Genomic DNA, 14684 nt, shown 5'->3' on the forward strand with positions numbered 1-14684 from the left:
AATCATGTATGTGTGTGTGTGTGTGTGTGTGTGTGTGTGTTTTGAGATTTGTGCTTACTTTAACAGCGCTCCAGGCAGAGTTGGAAAGGAAGTCGAGTGGACTGACATAACTGTGATCGATGTTGAAGCGTAGCAGAAAGTCCAATTCTCGAGGATCCAACTCTTTACTCATTAACAGCAACTAATAAACACATACAAAAAATACAATGCACACCCATTCAAATAGTGCATATTTTAAACAGACAGTGTAATGTGAGTGCAAGTGTTCATGTGTGAGTGGGTTACCTGAAAAGTAAGCTGTGCTGCGAAGGTGAGCTTGTCTCTCTCAAACAAGCCTCTGTTGATGTAATTAAATGTAGAGAAGGTGATACAATCTATCAGCATGTTCACACGGGTTTTTACATCAGATGAGGCATCTGCATTCTGCACAGCCTTATGGAACACAACGTTAAATGCCTGCAGAGAAAGATATCAAATGCACACACACATAAGACAATAATGAAATAACAAAATGAAGTGATTTCTCAAACAAGTTGAGGTGGGTGTAGAACCGGTGCCTGTTTGAAACGCTAATTATTTTTGTTTATATTACTTCCATTTGGTGACAAATAAGCTCAGCTGTAAATATTTGAAGAGATACATGAACAACTATCCTACAGAATGCGTACAGAGAGCCACAAACAAGGCCGCACCTTAAGGGAGAACTGGTACATGGGGTTGATCTTGTTAAGGTCATTGATGATGAAGTAGAGCAGGGACGCTCTGACAGCCACGGGCCGGTAGTGTTCACGAGCCTCGTTAATCTTCACCTCATTAACCTTCGCCTCCAACACCTACACAACACAAAAGCTGAATCAGACTGAGAAGGAACAACAAATGGCAACTAAAAAGAGTGTGAAAATTAAATCTCTGGCAGAGCCTGGCTTGTCTAATTTTCTAGGGAACATGGTTAAAAATGACTATAATAGCTTTGTTTCAAAGCAGCACTCCTAACATGAAGACCATTCAAAATTATGCTGCATTATAAGATATTTTGTCTGGGTCTGTGATGGATCTGTGACCACAGAATACAGAAGAAAGTGTCACAGAATTGAAATGTCCATTAGTCACAAAGTTCTCCATATTTCATATAAATAAACATCACTATATTTTGTTTATTTTGGGTAATTTGATCATTCTATCAGCTACCAATAAGAGTGTATCAGTTTTAAACACTGTACTGTGTTTTTGTTAAAATTATGATATATATTTTTTAGGATTCTTTGATTGATATAAAGGTCAAAAGAAAAGCATTTATTTAAAATAAAAAAAAAATTGTGACAACATTCAAGTATTTACTGCCACTTTTGGTCATTTTAGTCTATCTTTGCTCAGTAAAAGTTTTAATTTCTTCCAAAAGTATTAATTTTCTTTCTGTTTTGGAGAGTTCCCTCAAACCAGTGCCAGAAAATGGTAAGACAAGGAGTAAAATTTTTTTAAAAATCTAGATAAAATGAAAGCACAAAGTTAGTGATGTCACACACAGACATGGTGCTCATCCATGGTTCTCTCCGTGAGATCACTTTGTATTTATTGGTTCATGTCACATGACAAAAGCACTTCCTGCATATTGATAATGGCAATCAGACATTAACCTCCACATCATTTAGCCATATTGAATTTTCTAACAAAAACGGTTGAAAATAAACAAACCTTCATTTCAATCTCCGCAGCTGTGTGTTTAGTGCTCTCCAGCTTCTCCACCAGAACGTTGTCTCCCAAGAAGTTACTATCAGCCGCGAAGAGGCGCGTCAGTAACTCATCCTCAAGCTGCTTTAGCTCGATTTTAAATGTGTTCTGCTGTTTAGTCAGCTCTGACTGCAGATACACACAAATACCCATCAGTAACTCTCAAAAGGATGTCCAGATCTGACTAAAAAAGTACACACACACACACCTTGAGGTGTTCGAGGTCTGGTCTCTCCAGGTTGACCACCTCTGCAAGCAGCTGGTCCTCGAGCCCGTCCCGTGTGACAGTGAAGTTGATGAGAGTGGTCTGAGCCTGGATCTCAGGTTTATAGTGTGGGTTTGCCAGCTTAGTATGCAGAATCAGTCGGAAGTCTGGATGGAAATAACATTCCTTGTCCCCCACTTTAATACATCTGCAGAGAGAAGAAGAAAAAGCGGCATCATGAGGCATAGTTATAACTATTTGTTATATTGACATTTTTACTATATTGATACACTTCTTTGTTGTATATTGTGTGGAAGGCAGTGTTGTTGTGCATTATTGCTGTGTTGTAGTAGTTTACCTGCCCTTCTTGATGGTGTGTCGGCCCAGCAGTGGATCAATAACTGGTTCAATTGTCTCTTCCAGATTCTCAATCAACACAGGCTCTCCTGAGACTACAGCCTGTTCAATCACATCCACATACTTAAGCAACAACGACAGAATAAATGTTAATAAAAACAAATTACAACACTAAGTAATCTTTTAAAGATAACGAAAAGTGGCATTACCAATACAATTACTGCCATTTTTAACAAATACATAAATTAATATTAAAAAAAGATGCAGAACAGGATTTAATTTTATCCATAAGAATTTAACTGAATGAAAATTAGAACAATAAAAACAGAAAAATAAGAATATTCATTATAAATATTCCCAACAATAGTATGGAATATTTATATGGTCATTATTTTCACATTGTGTGATGTAAGTTCTGCCATATGTTCATCAAGCTCACCCCTTCTGGCTGAGGTTAATGACCTTCAGGCTGTTGCCATAGCGACTCTTGAGCCACTTGATGCCCTGCAGCTGGGGGTCAATGAGCAGAGGCCAGCGCTCACAGTTGGTCAGTATAGTTGCGTTCTGAGTAGATATCTTATCACCTGGCAAACCCTCATTATTCCACTGAGCAATGGTAGCACCATCTGTTAACATGGAGATGGGATCTAAGCCCTCAGTCATTGGAATGGGCACCTGAAAGTCATTAAGAAACATACAAAAGCAATAACAGTGATTCATTTTGTATACTAACATTTCTATCCTAATAAAAGGACTGCATGACTATAAAAGATTTGTCTTGTTCTTCAAGAACAATTACATACTGTTATAAGGATTGGGAAGGGCCTTCTACACTAGACCTGACAGCAAACCCACAACCTAAATTAAGCAGGAAGGGTATAAAATGGTATAAGAGGGACAAAATGCTAGAGTGCAATGCAAAAGCATAAGGCAGTATCTGAATCAGAATATATATACTGGATGTATTCATCCAGCATTGCCATTTCATCAGAAGTTCATGAATCTCCCACAGTTTCCACACAAACTCTTAAAAATTTACAAACCTCTGTTTGAGGATTTCTTCTGTAAAATATATTTGTTTTTATTAGTGCTGGGCAACGATTAATCGCGATTAATCACATCCAAAATAAAGGTTTTTGTGTACATAATACATGTGTGTGTACTGTGTATATTTATTATGTATATATAAATATGCACACATGCATGTATATATTCAAGAAAAATATGTTATGTATATTTATTAAATATATATACATTTTATGAATATAAACATACACTATATATGTGTGTCTTTATATATACATAATAAATATACACAGTACACACACATATATAAACCAAAACTTTGTATGTGATTAATCGCAATTAATCATTGCCCAGCACTAGTTATAACTGAAACAGAACTGAATGCAAAGAATCAATTTGTTTTAATTCCCTGCAATCTATACTCTCTGAGGTTTCTGAACTTTTAAACAATACACATTTTTAGAACAATAACAGACAATATCAGTACTCAAGACAAACAGTTTCAATTGCAGACATACACACACCTTCTGAGCTCGCAGGTAAGGCATCCAGAGGTTATAAAGTAACTCATGTCTGTATCTCTTTGAGAAGGAGCCAGCGTAAGAGATGAAGGCTGCTGTGAGGAGAACATCTCCACACAGTGTGGATTCCTGCTCACGGTACTGAGCCACAGAGTGAGCCCAGCGTACGTTTTCTGACTGAAGTATGGATGCATTTTTCAAGAAAACACCAAAAGAAAAACAGTTTGCATATAGAGAAGAATTTCACATTTAAAATTAGTATGACAACATAAACATGTAAGTATGGTCTAAAAGACAAAACCAGTGTAATCTGACCTCTAAACCCTTGACCAGGCGGTTGGCCAGTTGGATGGTGGTGTTGGTGTGGTTCACCTCATCCTGACAACGGAGTTTCTCCGAGGTTGCTTTTTCAAATGCAGCTTTCAGTGTGTCCAAACTACCATCCAACTCCTCCACATTTCACAGACACATTTGAGATTATACAGTACATCTTTGTAAAACACTGATGAGATATTGTGGAGGAAAGAGAGAGACAGCTAGTGAAAGAAACTTACAGCCAGCTTCTTTCTGATAATCTCTAATTTTTCTGCAGCCTCAGCCAGATCAGTGTTTGCCTGAGCCAGACACATCCTTTTCACCTCCACCTCACAGAACACCTGATTAAACCCAAGCACATTTTTAAACAATATCAGAACAGAAACTGTAGAGTGGTTTACAAAGTACTGAGTTAAAAATGGATGATTCTTCAACCAGTATAAATAGGCTAATAATAATAATAATAATAATAATAATAATAATAATGGCAGCCATTAAAACACTTAATTTGAAGATGCGATAATCATCACAGATCACTACATACACTACATACTGTTCAAAAGTTTGAGGTCAATAAGATTTTTCATCAAGACTGCAGTTATTTAACCAAAATACAGTAAAAACAGTAATATTGTGAAATATTACAATAGTTTTACATAAAATATCTTTTTTCTATTTAAATAGATTTTAAATGGAATTTATTCCTTTAATGGCAAATCTCACTTTAAATGAATTTAATGCATCTTTGCTGAATAAAAATTTTAATTTCTTTAAAAAAATAATCTTACTGATTACTGAATCTTACTGACTTTTGAACAGTAGGATATAAATCATAATAGACAAAAATAATTACAATCAAAACAGTTTAAATAATTACATATGGTCTTTTAGGTTGTACTGAAATGTTCTTGTTCCGAGTACTATTGTATTGTATGATTTATTGATCTAAGCAGATTTCCAAGTGTCTACTCACATATGTCTGGACAGAGCAGCATAGAGGAGAGAAGAAGAAAAATACACTGTAAATAATACAATCACAAAACAAACACAATGAGAATGGAGTCACACAACAATACAATGGCAAATAAAACATCAATTCAGTGAATCTGAAGTTCTGAGTATAACAGATTTCCCTATTAACTGTTCTAAGAAACTAAAATCACACTGCCAAACTTCTGTTTTTTTGCTAATTAGTTGATTATTAATTGTAAAATCTTACATTTTCTGGCATCTTGCACTTCATGTAAATGGTACTTTAATTATACTGTATATACTTATTAATACTATTGGACTGCACTGGTTCTGAATGATTATGATGGTGTAAGGGAGCAGAACCTCATGGAAGCGGATGATGTTAATGACCCAGGCACAGAGACCGGCCGCTGCAGATGATTTCAGACGCACAAACTCTGGATTAAACTCTGGATCACTCAGATACTCTTCTTTGACCACACGCACTGTGGCTTCAGGGATATGCTCTTTATCAAAATTAATCAGTGTCTGTAAGAAGTCATCCACCTAAACATAAACACAAAGAAAAAAAAATAAATTTACCCATCTAACCTATTTTCACAACCTGTTGAGTTGCATTACAGTTTAACTGCCAAATTATTCATGCATCTCTAGACAATCAATATTCCATCTGAAAACTCAATACTCAAGGTTCAGTAAAAATGTTTTATGCTCAAATGTTGGCAGTTTAAAAAAAAAATCAGGCTTTTGTTTATAGAGGGAATCAGAGGTAAAAGCCAGATTTCCAGAACTAAAGTTAAATGTCAGCAGAATTAAAATAGAAACATTTGCAAATATGACTCATGAAAACCCTGAGAATAAATCTTAAATGTCAGCTCTTCACACACTCACTTTACTCATGACAACTTTAGATGCTTTCCAGCTGCGGTCCTTTGGGATACGGCCATTAGGAGACAACAGCACCAAAACAGCTGCAGACACATTAGATACGATGGCAGGAGGATTCGGAAATGTCCGCAACTCTGTTAGGTTCAACTATAGACACACATAAATACACAATTACTCTGGGGGGAAAAAAGCAATTCTGCACATAAAAGCAAAACACTTTGATTCTGAGTTTGAGAATGGTTCAGTACAGGAGACAAAACACTTTAGTGCAAGTACAGTACATACATACAGCACACCAGCAAATACACACCCTGTTGAGTGTGTTGAGTGCTGCATTAGCTGCCTGTAAAGCTGGTTCTGCTTTTGCCAGGTCTGCTTCAGTCTCCTGCTGCTGCTTGGTCACTTCTGCTTGGATCGCCTCAACCTGATATTGCAATCATTATTGTACACATAATTACAATCATTATGAGGCATTTATGACGTCTTTTAACAGATGCATTCACATAAATAGCAATTATATTTAAAAAAAACAATTAAAGTCATGTGACATTCTAATTCATAAGCATGTGTATGATTTTGTATATTTGGGTGGATATCTGCATGTGTGTGTCTCACTCTTTGCTCCTCTGCATCTGCTACACTTCTCTCCTGACTGAGTTTCTCACTCTGCTGGCCGATTTTAGCGATGAGAGCTTCAGTATCAGTGTTTCTTAGTTGCAGCTCCACTTCCTGTGTGGCCAATTTAGCCTTTAGATCCTCCACCTGAAAAAGTGTTCCACAAAATAACTTCATTTCAATTTTTAAAACCTGAAATATAAAATTGAAGATGTCTGTAAGCTCTAGGACTGAGAATATGGTGTAATAATTCAAATTAGATTGAACAATTTTAAGGTTCATTAAAATTTTTATAGCTCTTCAGTTTCTGTAGTGGGATGCACTCACGCTGCACAGGCAGCCTTGTTTATGCCAAAAGAACAGAGATATCATTTCACAGAAAGGGTAGATCACATTTTTTTAAGCTTCCACAGTTTCAATAGTTACTACAGTTTGGGTGTGGATTTTTATGGAATGCTGTGTGTAGTTTTCAATGTGAGATTGACCTGTGATGCAGTGGTCAGTAGTTTCTGCAGGCCATTCCCCAGGCGTTCCATCTTCTGGCTCAGTTCTTTTCTTTTTGTCCCTAGCAAGTTGCCGTAAAGTTTCATGAACTCCAGGAAGCTCTTGGGTGTGGTGTAGTTGAAGCGTTTTTCATTCTGCTGATACTTTATGCTGACTTCATTCACACTAGTGTGAGCGAAAGAGATAAACTCACTGATGGACACTCTTACCGCCGGCTAAGGAGAAGGAAAAGATGTCTGGGTTAATGAATTTGCACTACTGTTCCGAAGTTTAGAGTGCATACGTTTTTTAATGTTTTAGAAAGATGTCTCTTCTGCTCAACGAGGCTGCATTCATTAGATCAAAAATACAGTAAAAACAGTATTATTATTAAATATTACAACTTTTATATTTTCTATTGTTATATATTTTAAATAGTTTAATTTATTCCCGTGATAACAGCTGAATTTTCAGCAGCCATTACTTCAGTCCTTAGTGTGACATGATCCTTCAAAAATCAATCTGCTCTAGAAACATTTCTTATTATTAACAATGTTAAAGTTTTGCTGCTTAATATTTTTGTAGAAACTGTAGTTTTTTCAGGATTCTTTTACGAATAAAGTTAAAATTAACAGCATTTATGTGAAAGAAAAATCTATTGTGAAATTATATCAATTGAATGCATCTTTGCAGAATAAAGGTATTGATTAAAAAGAAAAACATATCCTCCTCACTGTCCCTAGTCTCTGTTACCTCCAGGCCAGAGATATTTTGTATAAAAGTGCTGCTGACAGACTGCAATGCATGCTGGGGCCAAGGATGGAACCAGTCAATGGCGGTGCAGTTCACAATAGCCGGAAACTTCCGTGCACGTGTACGAAGAGTGAAGCCAACCGGAGAGAAACACAGCACCACCTACAGTGCCGGAGAGGCATGACATCAGAGTGACATTTACATTTTTTTTCATAAAAGAATGCAGTTTTCTAAATAAGGAAACCAACCTTAAGCTGTCTGCGTATCCGATCAATGAAGAAATTCCAACAGTTTTCACGTGTGTCCAGCAGACCAAGCGCCTTCAACTCCACTCGAATAGAGGTGACAATCATATCAACCTCTTCCTCACTGAATAGGTCAGGTATATCTCCTACACACACACACACACACACACATATATACACCAAAAAAATGAGAGCTACTGACAGGAACGTGAGGAAGGAGAAGGAAATGTGAGAGGAGTTTGCAATGTGTACCTGATGCTAGCATGTCGTTGATCAGCACCAGGAATCTTTCATCAGGAATCTGGGCATCTGTGTGCAGGAAGACGGTGCCAATATTTTTCACTCCCACCTTTATGTACAGTGCAGCGATATCACTCTACAAAGAAAGAAGAAAAGTTTGGAAGTAGAAGGGAAAACTTTTCACAATATTTCATATTAAGCTAAATAAAAAAAAGATCACTGAAATGGAGTGTGTGTGGGTGTATTACCCTCAGGTCGCTGATTCCGTAACCCTTTCTCAGTGTGATCTGAAATACTTCCAGGACGCTGAGAAAAGCAGCCAACCGACACAGACTCTGTTTCCCGCTACCACCTACTCCAATCAGCAAGGCATTCCCCACAGGAGACTCAAGAATACGACTTATCCTACAGCTACACACCAACACAGACACACCAATAAGGCTTCATTTGCAGCATGTTCCACAAAAAAGGTTCAAAGTAAATTTAAAAATGAGATTTCTCAACAAAGGAGGTGCTTAACCTTCAGAATTCATGTTTTTTGATTGTCAACATCAGGAAGACAAACTAAATTTTATATGAGCTGTTTTATGTATTATTTATTTAATATAATGCATGTTCAATTCTGAATTAAAAACCCTGAATTATGTGATTTTGTTTTTTCTAGCCAGCTTACATGTGTTGCATGGCTTCTTCAAACAGCACCAGGTTCATGTCAGAGTACAGCTCATTGTAGTGCTCAAGAGCATCCATCAGTATCTTCTGAAGCTTCTCCAGGTCAGTCACCTGTGCGTAACGTGGCTCACCCACACCGTGAGCAAAATGGGAGTAGATCAATGGCTGGTTGATAAAAATAGACTCATCTATACCCTACAAAAAGAAAAGAGAGAAAAAGATTACTTTTAAAAAAATGGTCTTCCAGTTCACTGGAGGCCCCATCAGGTTTTTGAGAAGTTATGCTTACTTCAAAGTATCTTTTGCCTGTGTCTAGCAGAATCTTGTTGAACAGCTCCACGTCTTTCTCCTCCATCAGTTTGTCTGAATACACACGAGAAGACTCATGCAGCCATAGGTGAACTAGGTCTATAGGGTACCGCACTTGCTCTGGCAGAGCAAAGAGAATTCCCTACACACACACAAAACATAAGAACACAGCATGTCAACACTAATATGTATAAAGTGACTAAACTACCAGCAGTGTAATATATACAGTGGCATAACTAGGCCACACTTTAATCTGGTCCATAGACACACACCTGGAAGATGTTTGAAATGTCTCTGAGGTTGAAAATGTAGTGGAACCGAATGGCTGTGGGAAGGAAGTTCTGGCTCATTTTCTGATGCAGGCAAATGGCAGCCTGGACCAGTGTGTTGGTCATGCGACTAACACCATAACTGTAGCCACCCTGCTGGAAATGACCACTCAGAATGCTGCTGTAAATAGTGCTCAGAGCCTCCGCACCAGGGAAATGTACAGCAAACACTGAGAAATGTCTCTGTCAGTGGAAAGAATAAAGAGAAAAAGAAGTGTGGAATGTAAAACCATGTGTGTATTTGAACAGGACTTTTCTTTGTTTGGTAAACACCAATTAAATTGTAAGGCAGGCTAACTCTCTTTCCAGGTCGGACATGATGATTTCTATAGTTACCTATAGTTTACTTTTCTTTATTGTGCTGGAATTGACTGCAGCCTTCAACACTGTGAACTCCCAAATATTCCTTTATCAACTAACCACCAGAGTGCCTCAGGGTTTAGTGCTTGGCCCTCTCATTCTTGCAATATACACTGCATTACTGTGATCTACCATCAGACACAGCATTTTATTACCACTGCTACACAGATAGCTCATCACAGTACCATTCAGGCAAGCCAGAAAGAGTGCAAGTATTGTTTGATAACCAGTTGAACTTTACAGACCACATAATAAAATCAAACCCCTCCTATTTGAGAATATTTTTCACTAGGCTCTTTTTATCTCTACCTTTGATACACAACTGAATATGAATTGATTGTTATAAATACATCTAGTCAAAGGTGAAATATTGCTATGGTTACTTTTAGATGAGGGCTGGATATGTATGGGTTGTTATGGTTACCTGTAGTCGAGGATTAACTGAGAAGCTTCCCGCTGTTGGATTCATGCAGGTGATGTACTGACAGCTATGAATCTCCTTGAGTACTAGTCTCTGACGGTCATACGTACAAAAAAGGTTAATCAAAACATTTAAAAATATGACTGATTCATATACAGGCATTGATGCACATGTTTCTCATACCAGTGGGAGTAGTCCAAGTGTGTCTGTCTGATAAGGGTATGAGGCTGAACGGTGCCATAAGCATCTACCTCAGGCATATTCATGTCATCCACAAAGTAGATGAGTTTTTTAGTGCCAGGAGGAGCAAAGTCCGGCCTGCCTTCTTCTCCAGAGGCTTCTCCAGAACACCTACAATTAAACAACCAGAATGGAATTAATGCTTGGAAGTAATGCTTGTTGGTGTTTGTGAGAGTATACAGTGTGCCCATAAACAGCTTCCATTATCTCACTCACGTTGTAACATGGCTGAGGTCGTGTAGTAATTGAAAGGTACTTTTGTGACCATGAATTCCTCTTTGAGTTTGGCAATCTTATCCCAGACCAGGATAGTTTTCCCTACACCAGCATTTCCTACCAACATCACCGGCTTCCCTTTCTGCAGAAGTAACTCAATGAAGTATGTCAGGCTGATTGTCTCTGCTGAGTGAACCAATACTGTCTGTACACGTGGACAAAAATGTCAAAAGGACAAAATGTTTACTATGTAACATTTAAGCGAAAGAAGCAAATCTTTACAGTTAAATTTGATTATTTCTAGGTTTACCTTAAAAATGTCTTAAGTCATTAACATCAATAACATGATGCAGAAACACTGTCAGGTTGCTGTGACTTTAAAGGCATTTTCACACCAATAAAAATAACTATGAACATAAAGTTTATCTTTAAAATGTAAGCAGTTCAAGCGAATAGAAGCTTTATAAAAATCAAAAACTAAACTTTTTATATTTTCTATTGTTATATATTTTCATGTTTAATTTATTACCGTGAAAACAGCTGACTTTTCAGCAGCCATTACTTTCAGTCCTTAAGTGTGACATGATCCTTCCAAAATCACTCTGCTCTAGAAACATTTCTTATGTATTAACAATGTTAAAGTTTTGCTGCTTAATATTTTTGTAGAAACTGTAGTTTTTTTCAGGATTCTTTTACGAATAAAGTTAAAATTAACAGCATTTATGTGAAAGAAAAATCTATGTGAAACGACTATCAATTGTTGAATGCATCTTTGCAGAATAAAGGTATGATTAAAAAGAACACACATATCCTCCTACTGTCCCTAGTCTCTTGTTACCTCCAGGCCAGAGATATTTTGTATAAAAGTGCTGCTGACACGACTGCAATGCATGCTGGGGCCAAGGATGGAACCAGTCAATGGCGGTGCAGTTCACAATAGCCGGAAACTTCCGTGCACGTGTACGAAGAGTGAAGCCAACCGGAGAGAAACACAGCACCACCTACAGTGCCGGAGAGGCATGACATCAGAGTGACATTTAAATTTTTTTTCATAAAAGAATGCAGTTTTCTAAATAAGGAAACCAACCTTAAGCTGTCTGCGTATCCGATCAATGAAGAAATTCCAACCGTTTTCACGTGTGTCCAGCAGACCAAGCGCCTTCAACTCCACTCGAATAGAGGTGACAATCCATATCAACCTCTTCCTCACTGAATAGGTAGGTATATCTCTATACACACACACACACACACTTATATATACACACAAAAAAATGAGAGCTACTGACAGGAACGTGAGGAAGGAGAAGGAAATGTGAGAGGAGTTTGCAATGTGTACCTGATGCTAGCATGTCGTTGATCAGCACCAGGAATCTTTCATCAGGAATCTGGGCATCTGTGTGCAGGAAGACGGTGCAATATTTTTTTCACCCCCACCTTTTATGGACAGTGCAGCGATATCACTCTACAAAGAAAGAAGAAAAGTTTGGAAGTAGAAGGGAAAACTTTTCACAATATTTCATATAAGCTAAATAAAAAAGATCACTGAATGGATGTGTGTGGGTGTATTACCCTCAGGGTCGCTGATTCCGTAACCCTTTCTCAGTGTGATCTGAAATACTTCCAGGACGCTAGAGAAAAGCAGCCAACCGACACAGACTCTGTTTCCCGCTACCACCTACTCCAATCAGCAAGGCATTCACCCACAGGAGACTCAAGAATACGACTTATTCCTACAGCATACACACCAACACAGACACCACCAATAAGGCTTCATTTTGCAGCATGTTTCCACAAAAAAGGTTCAAAGTAAATTTAAAAATGAGATTTTCTCAACAAAGGAGGTGCTTAACCTTCAGAATTCATGTTTTTGATTGTCAACATCAGGAAGACAACAAACTAAATTTTATATGAGCTGTTTTATGTATTATTTATTTAATATAATGCATGTTCAATTCTGAATTAAAAACCCTGAATTATGTGATTTTTGTTTTCTAGCCAGCTTACATGTTTGCTGGCTTCTTCAAACAGCACCAGGTTCATGTCAGAGTACAGCTTCATTGTAGTGCTCAAGAGGCAATCCATCAGTATCTTCTGAAGCTTCTCCAGGGTCATGTCACCTGTGCGTAACGTTGGCTCACCCACACCGTGAGCAAAATGGGAGTAGCTCAATGGCTGGTTGATAAAAATAGACTAATCTATACCCTACAAAAAGAAAAGAGAGAAAAAGATACTTTTTAAAAAAATGGTCTTCCAGTTCACTGGAGGCCCCATCAGGTTTTTGAGAGTTAAGTATGCTACTTCAAAGTATCTTTTGCCTGTGGTCTAGCAGAATCTTGGTGAACAGCTCCACGTCTTTCTCTCCATCAGTTTGTCTGAATACACACGAGAAGACTCATGCAGCCATAGGTGAACTAGGTCTATAGGGTACCGCACTTGCTCTGGCAGAGCAAAGAGAATTCCCTACACACACACAAAACATAAGAACACAGCATGTCAACACTAATATGTATAAAGTGACTAAACTACCAGCAGTGTAATATATACAGTGGCATAACTAGGCCACACTTTAATCTGGTCCATAGACACACACCTGGAAGATGTTTGAAATGTCTCTGAGTTGAAAATGTAGTGGAACCGAATGGCTGTGGGAAGGAAGTTCTGGCTCATTTTCTGATGCAGGCAAATGGCAGGCCTGGACCAGTGTGTTGGTCATGCGACTAACACCATAACTGTAGCCACCCCTGCTGGAAATGACCACTCAGAATGCTGCTGTAAAATAGTGCTCAGAGCCTCCGCACCAGGGAAATGTACAGCAAACACTGAAAAATGCCTCTGTCAGTGGGGAAGAATAAAGAGAAAAAAGAAGTGTGGAATGTAAAACCATGTGTGTATTTGAACAGGACTTTTTTTCTTTGTTTGGTAAACACCAATTAAATTGTAAGGCAGGCTAACTCTCTTTCCAGGTCGGACTGATGATTTCTATAGTTACCTATAGTTTACTTTTCTTTATTGTGCTGGAATTGACTGCAGCCTTCAACACTGTGAACTCAGTTACCTATCCTTTATCAACTAACCACCAGAGTGCCTCAAGGTTTAGTGCTTGGCCCTCTCCATTTCTTGCAATATACACTGCATTACTGTGATCTACCATCAGACACAGCATTTTATTACCACTGCTACACAGATAGCTCATCACAGTACCATTCAGGCAAGCCAGAATACAGGAAGTATTGTTTGATAACCAGTTGAACTTTACAGACCACATAATAAAATCAAACCCCTCCTATTTGAGAATATTTTTCACTAGGCTCTTTTTATGTCTACCTTTGATACTAAACTGAATATGAATTGGTTGTTATAATTACATCTAGTCAAAGGTGAAATATTGCTATGGTTACTTTTAGATGAGGGCTGGATATGTATGGGTTGTTATGGTTACCTGTAGTCGAGGATTAACTGAGAAGCTTCCCGCTGTTGGATTCATGCAGGTGATGTACTGACAGCTATGAATCTCCTTGAGCACTAGTCTCTGACGGTCATACCTACAAAAAAGTTAATCAAAACATTTAAAAATATGACTGATTCATATACAGGCATTGATGCACATGTTTTCTCATACCAGTGGGAGTAGTCCAAGTGCTGTCTGATAAGGGTATGAGGCTGAACGGTGCCATAAGCATCTACCTCAGGCATATTCATGTCATCCACAAAGTAGATGAGTTTTTTAGTGCCAGGAGGAGCAAAATTCCGGCCTGCCTTCTTCTCCAGAGGCTTCTCCAGAACACCTAC

The 14684-nt window shown here is 38.0% G+C and overlaps 1 protein-coding gene across 1 annotated transcript in view; it reads right to left on the reverse strand.

Annotated features, from left to right (window-relative positions):
- The window catches only part of dnah9l (dynein, axonemal, heavy polypeptide 9 like), a 42116-nt gene that overhangs the window by 8532 nt on the left and 18900 nt on the right, over positions 1-14684 (reverse strand). Inside the window, 25 exon segments of the mRNA XM_042725505.1 lie at positions 59-181; positions 286-456; positions 693-833; positions 1693-1857; positions 1937-2141; positions 2292-2414; positions 2730-2965; positions 3841-4014; positions 4153-4287; positions 4392-4493; positions 5126-5131; positions 5488-5670; positions 6016-6159; positions 6323-6436; positions 6628-6774; positions 7113-7346; positions 7864-8025; positions 8112-8254; positions 8361-8484; positions 8597-8759; positions 9022-9215; positions 9310-9471; positions 9602-9841; positions 14335-14437; positions 14515-14680. Coding sequence (XP_042581439.1) covers positions 59-181; positions 286-456; positions 693-833; positions 1693-1857; positions 1937-2141; positions 2292-2414; positions 2730-2965; positions 3841-4014; positions 4153-4287; positions 4392-4493; positions 5126-5131; positions 5488-5670; positions 6016-6159; positions 6323-6436; positions 6628-6774; positions 7113-7346; positions 7864-8025; positions 8112-8254; positions 8361-8484; positions 8597-8759; positions 9022-9215; positions 9310-9471; positions 9602-9841; positions 14335-14437; positions 14515-14680 — 3860 coding nt within the window.

Source organism: Cyprinus carpio, chromosome B6 (assembly GCF_018340385.1).
Source record: "Cyprinus carpio isolate SPL01 chromosome B6, ASM1834038v1, whole genome shotgun sequence".
In the NCBI taxonomy this organism is placed as follows: Eukaryota; Metazoa; Chordata; class Actinopteri; order Cypriniformes; family Cyprinidae; genus Cyprinus; species Cyprinus carpio.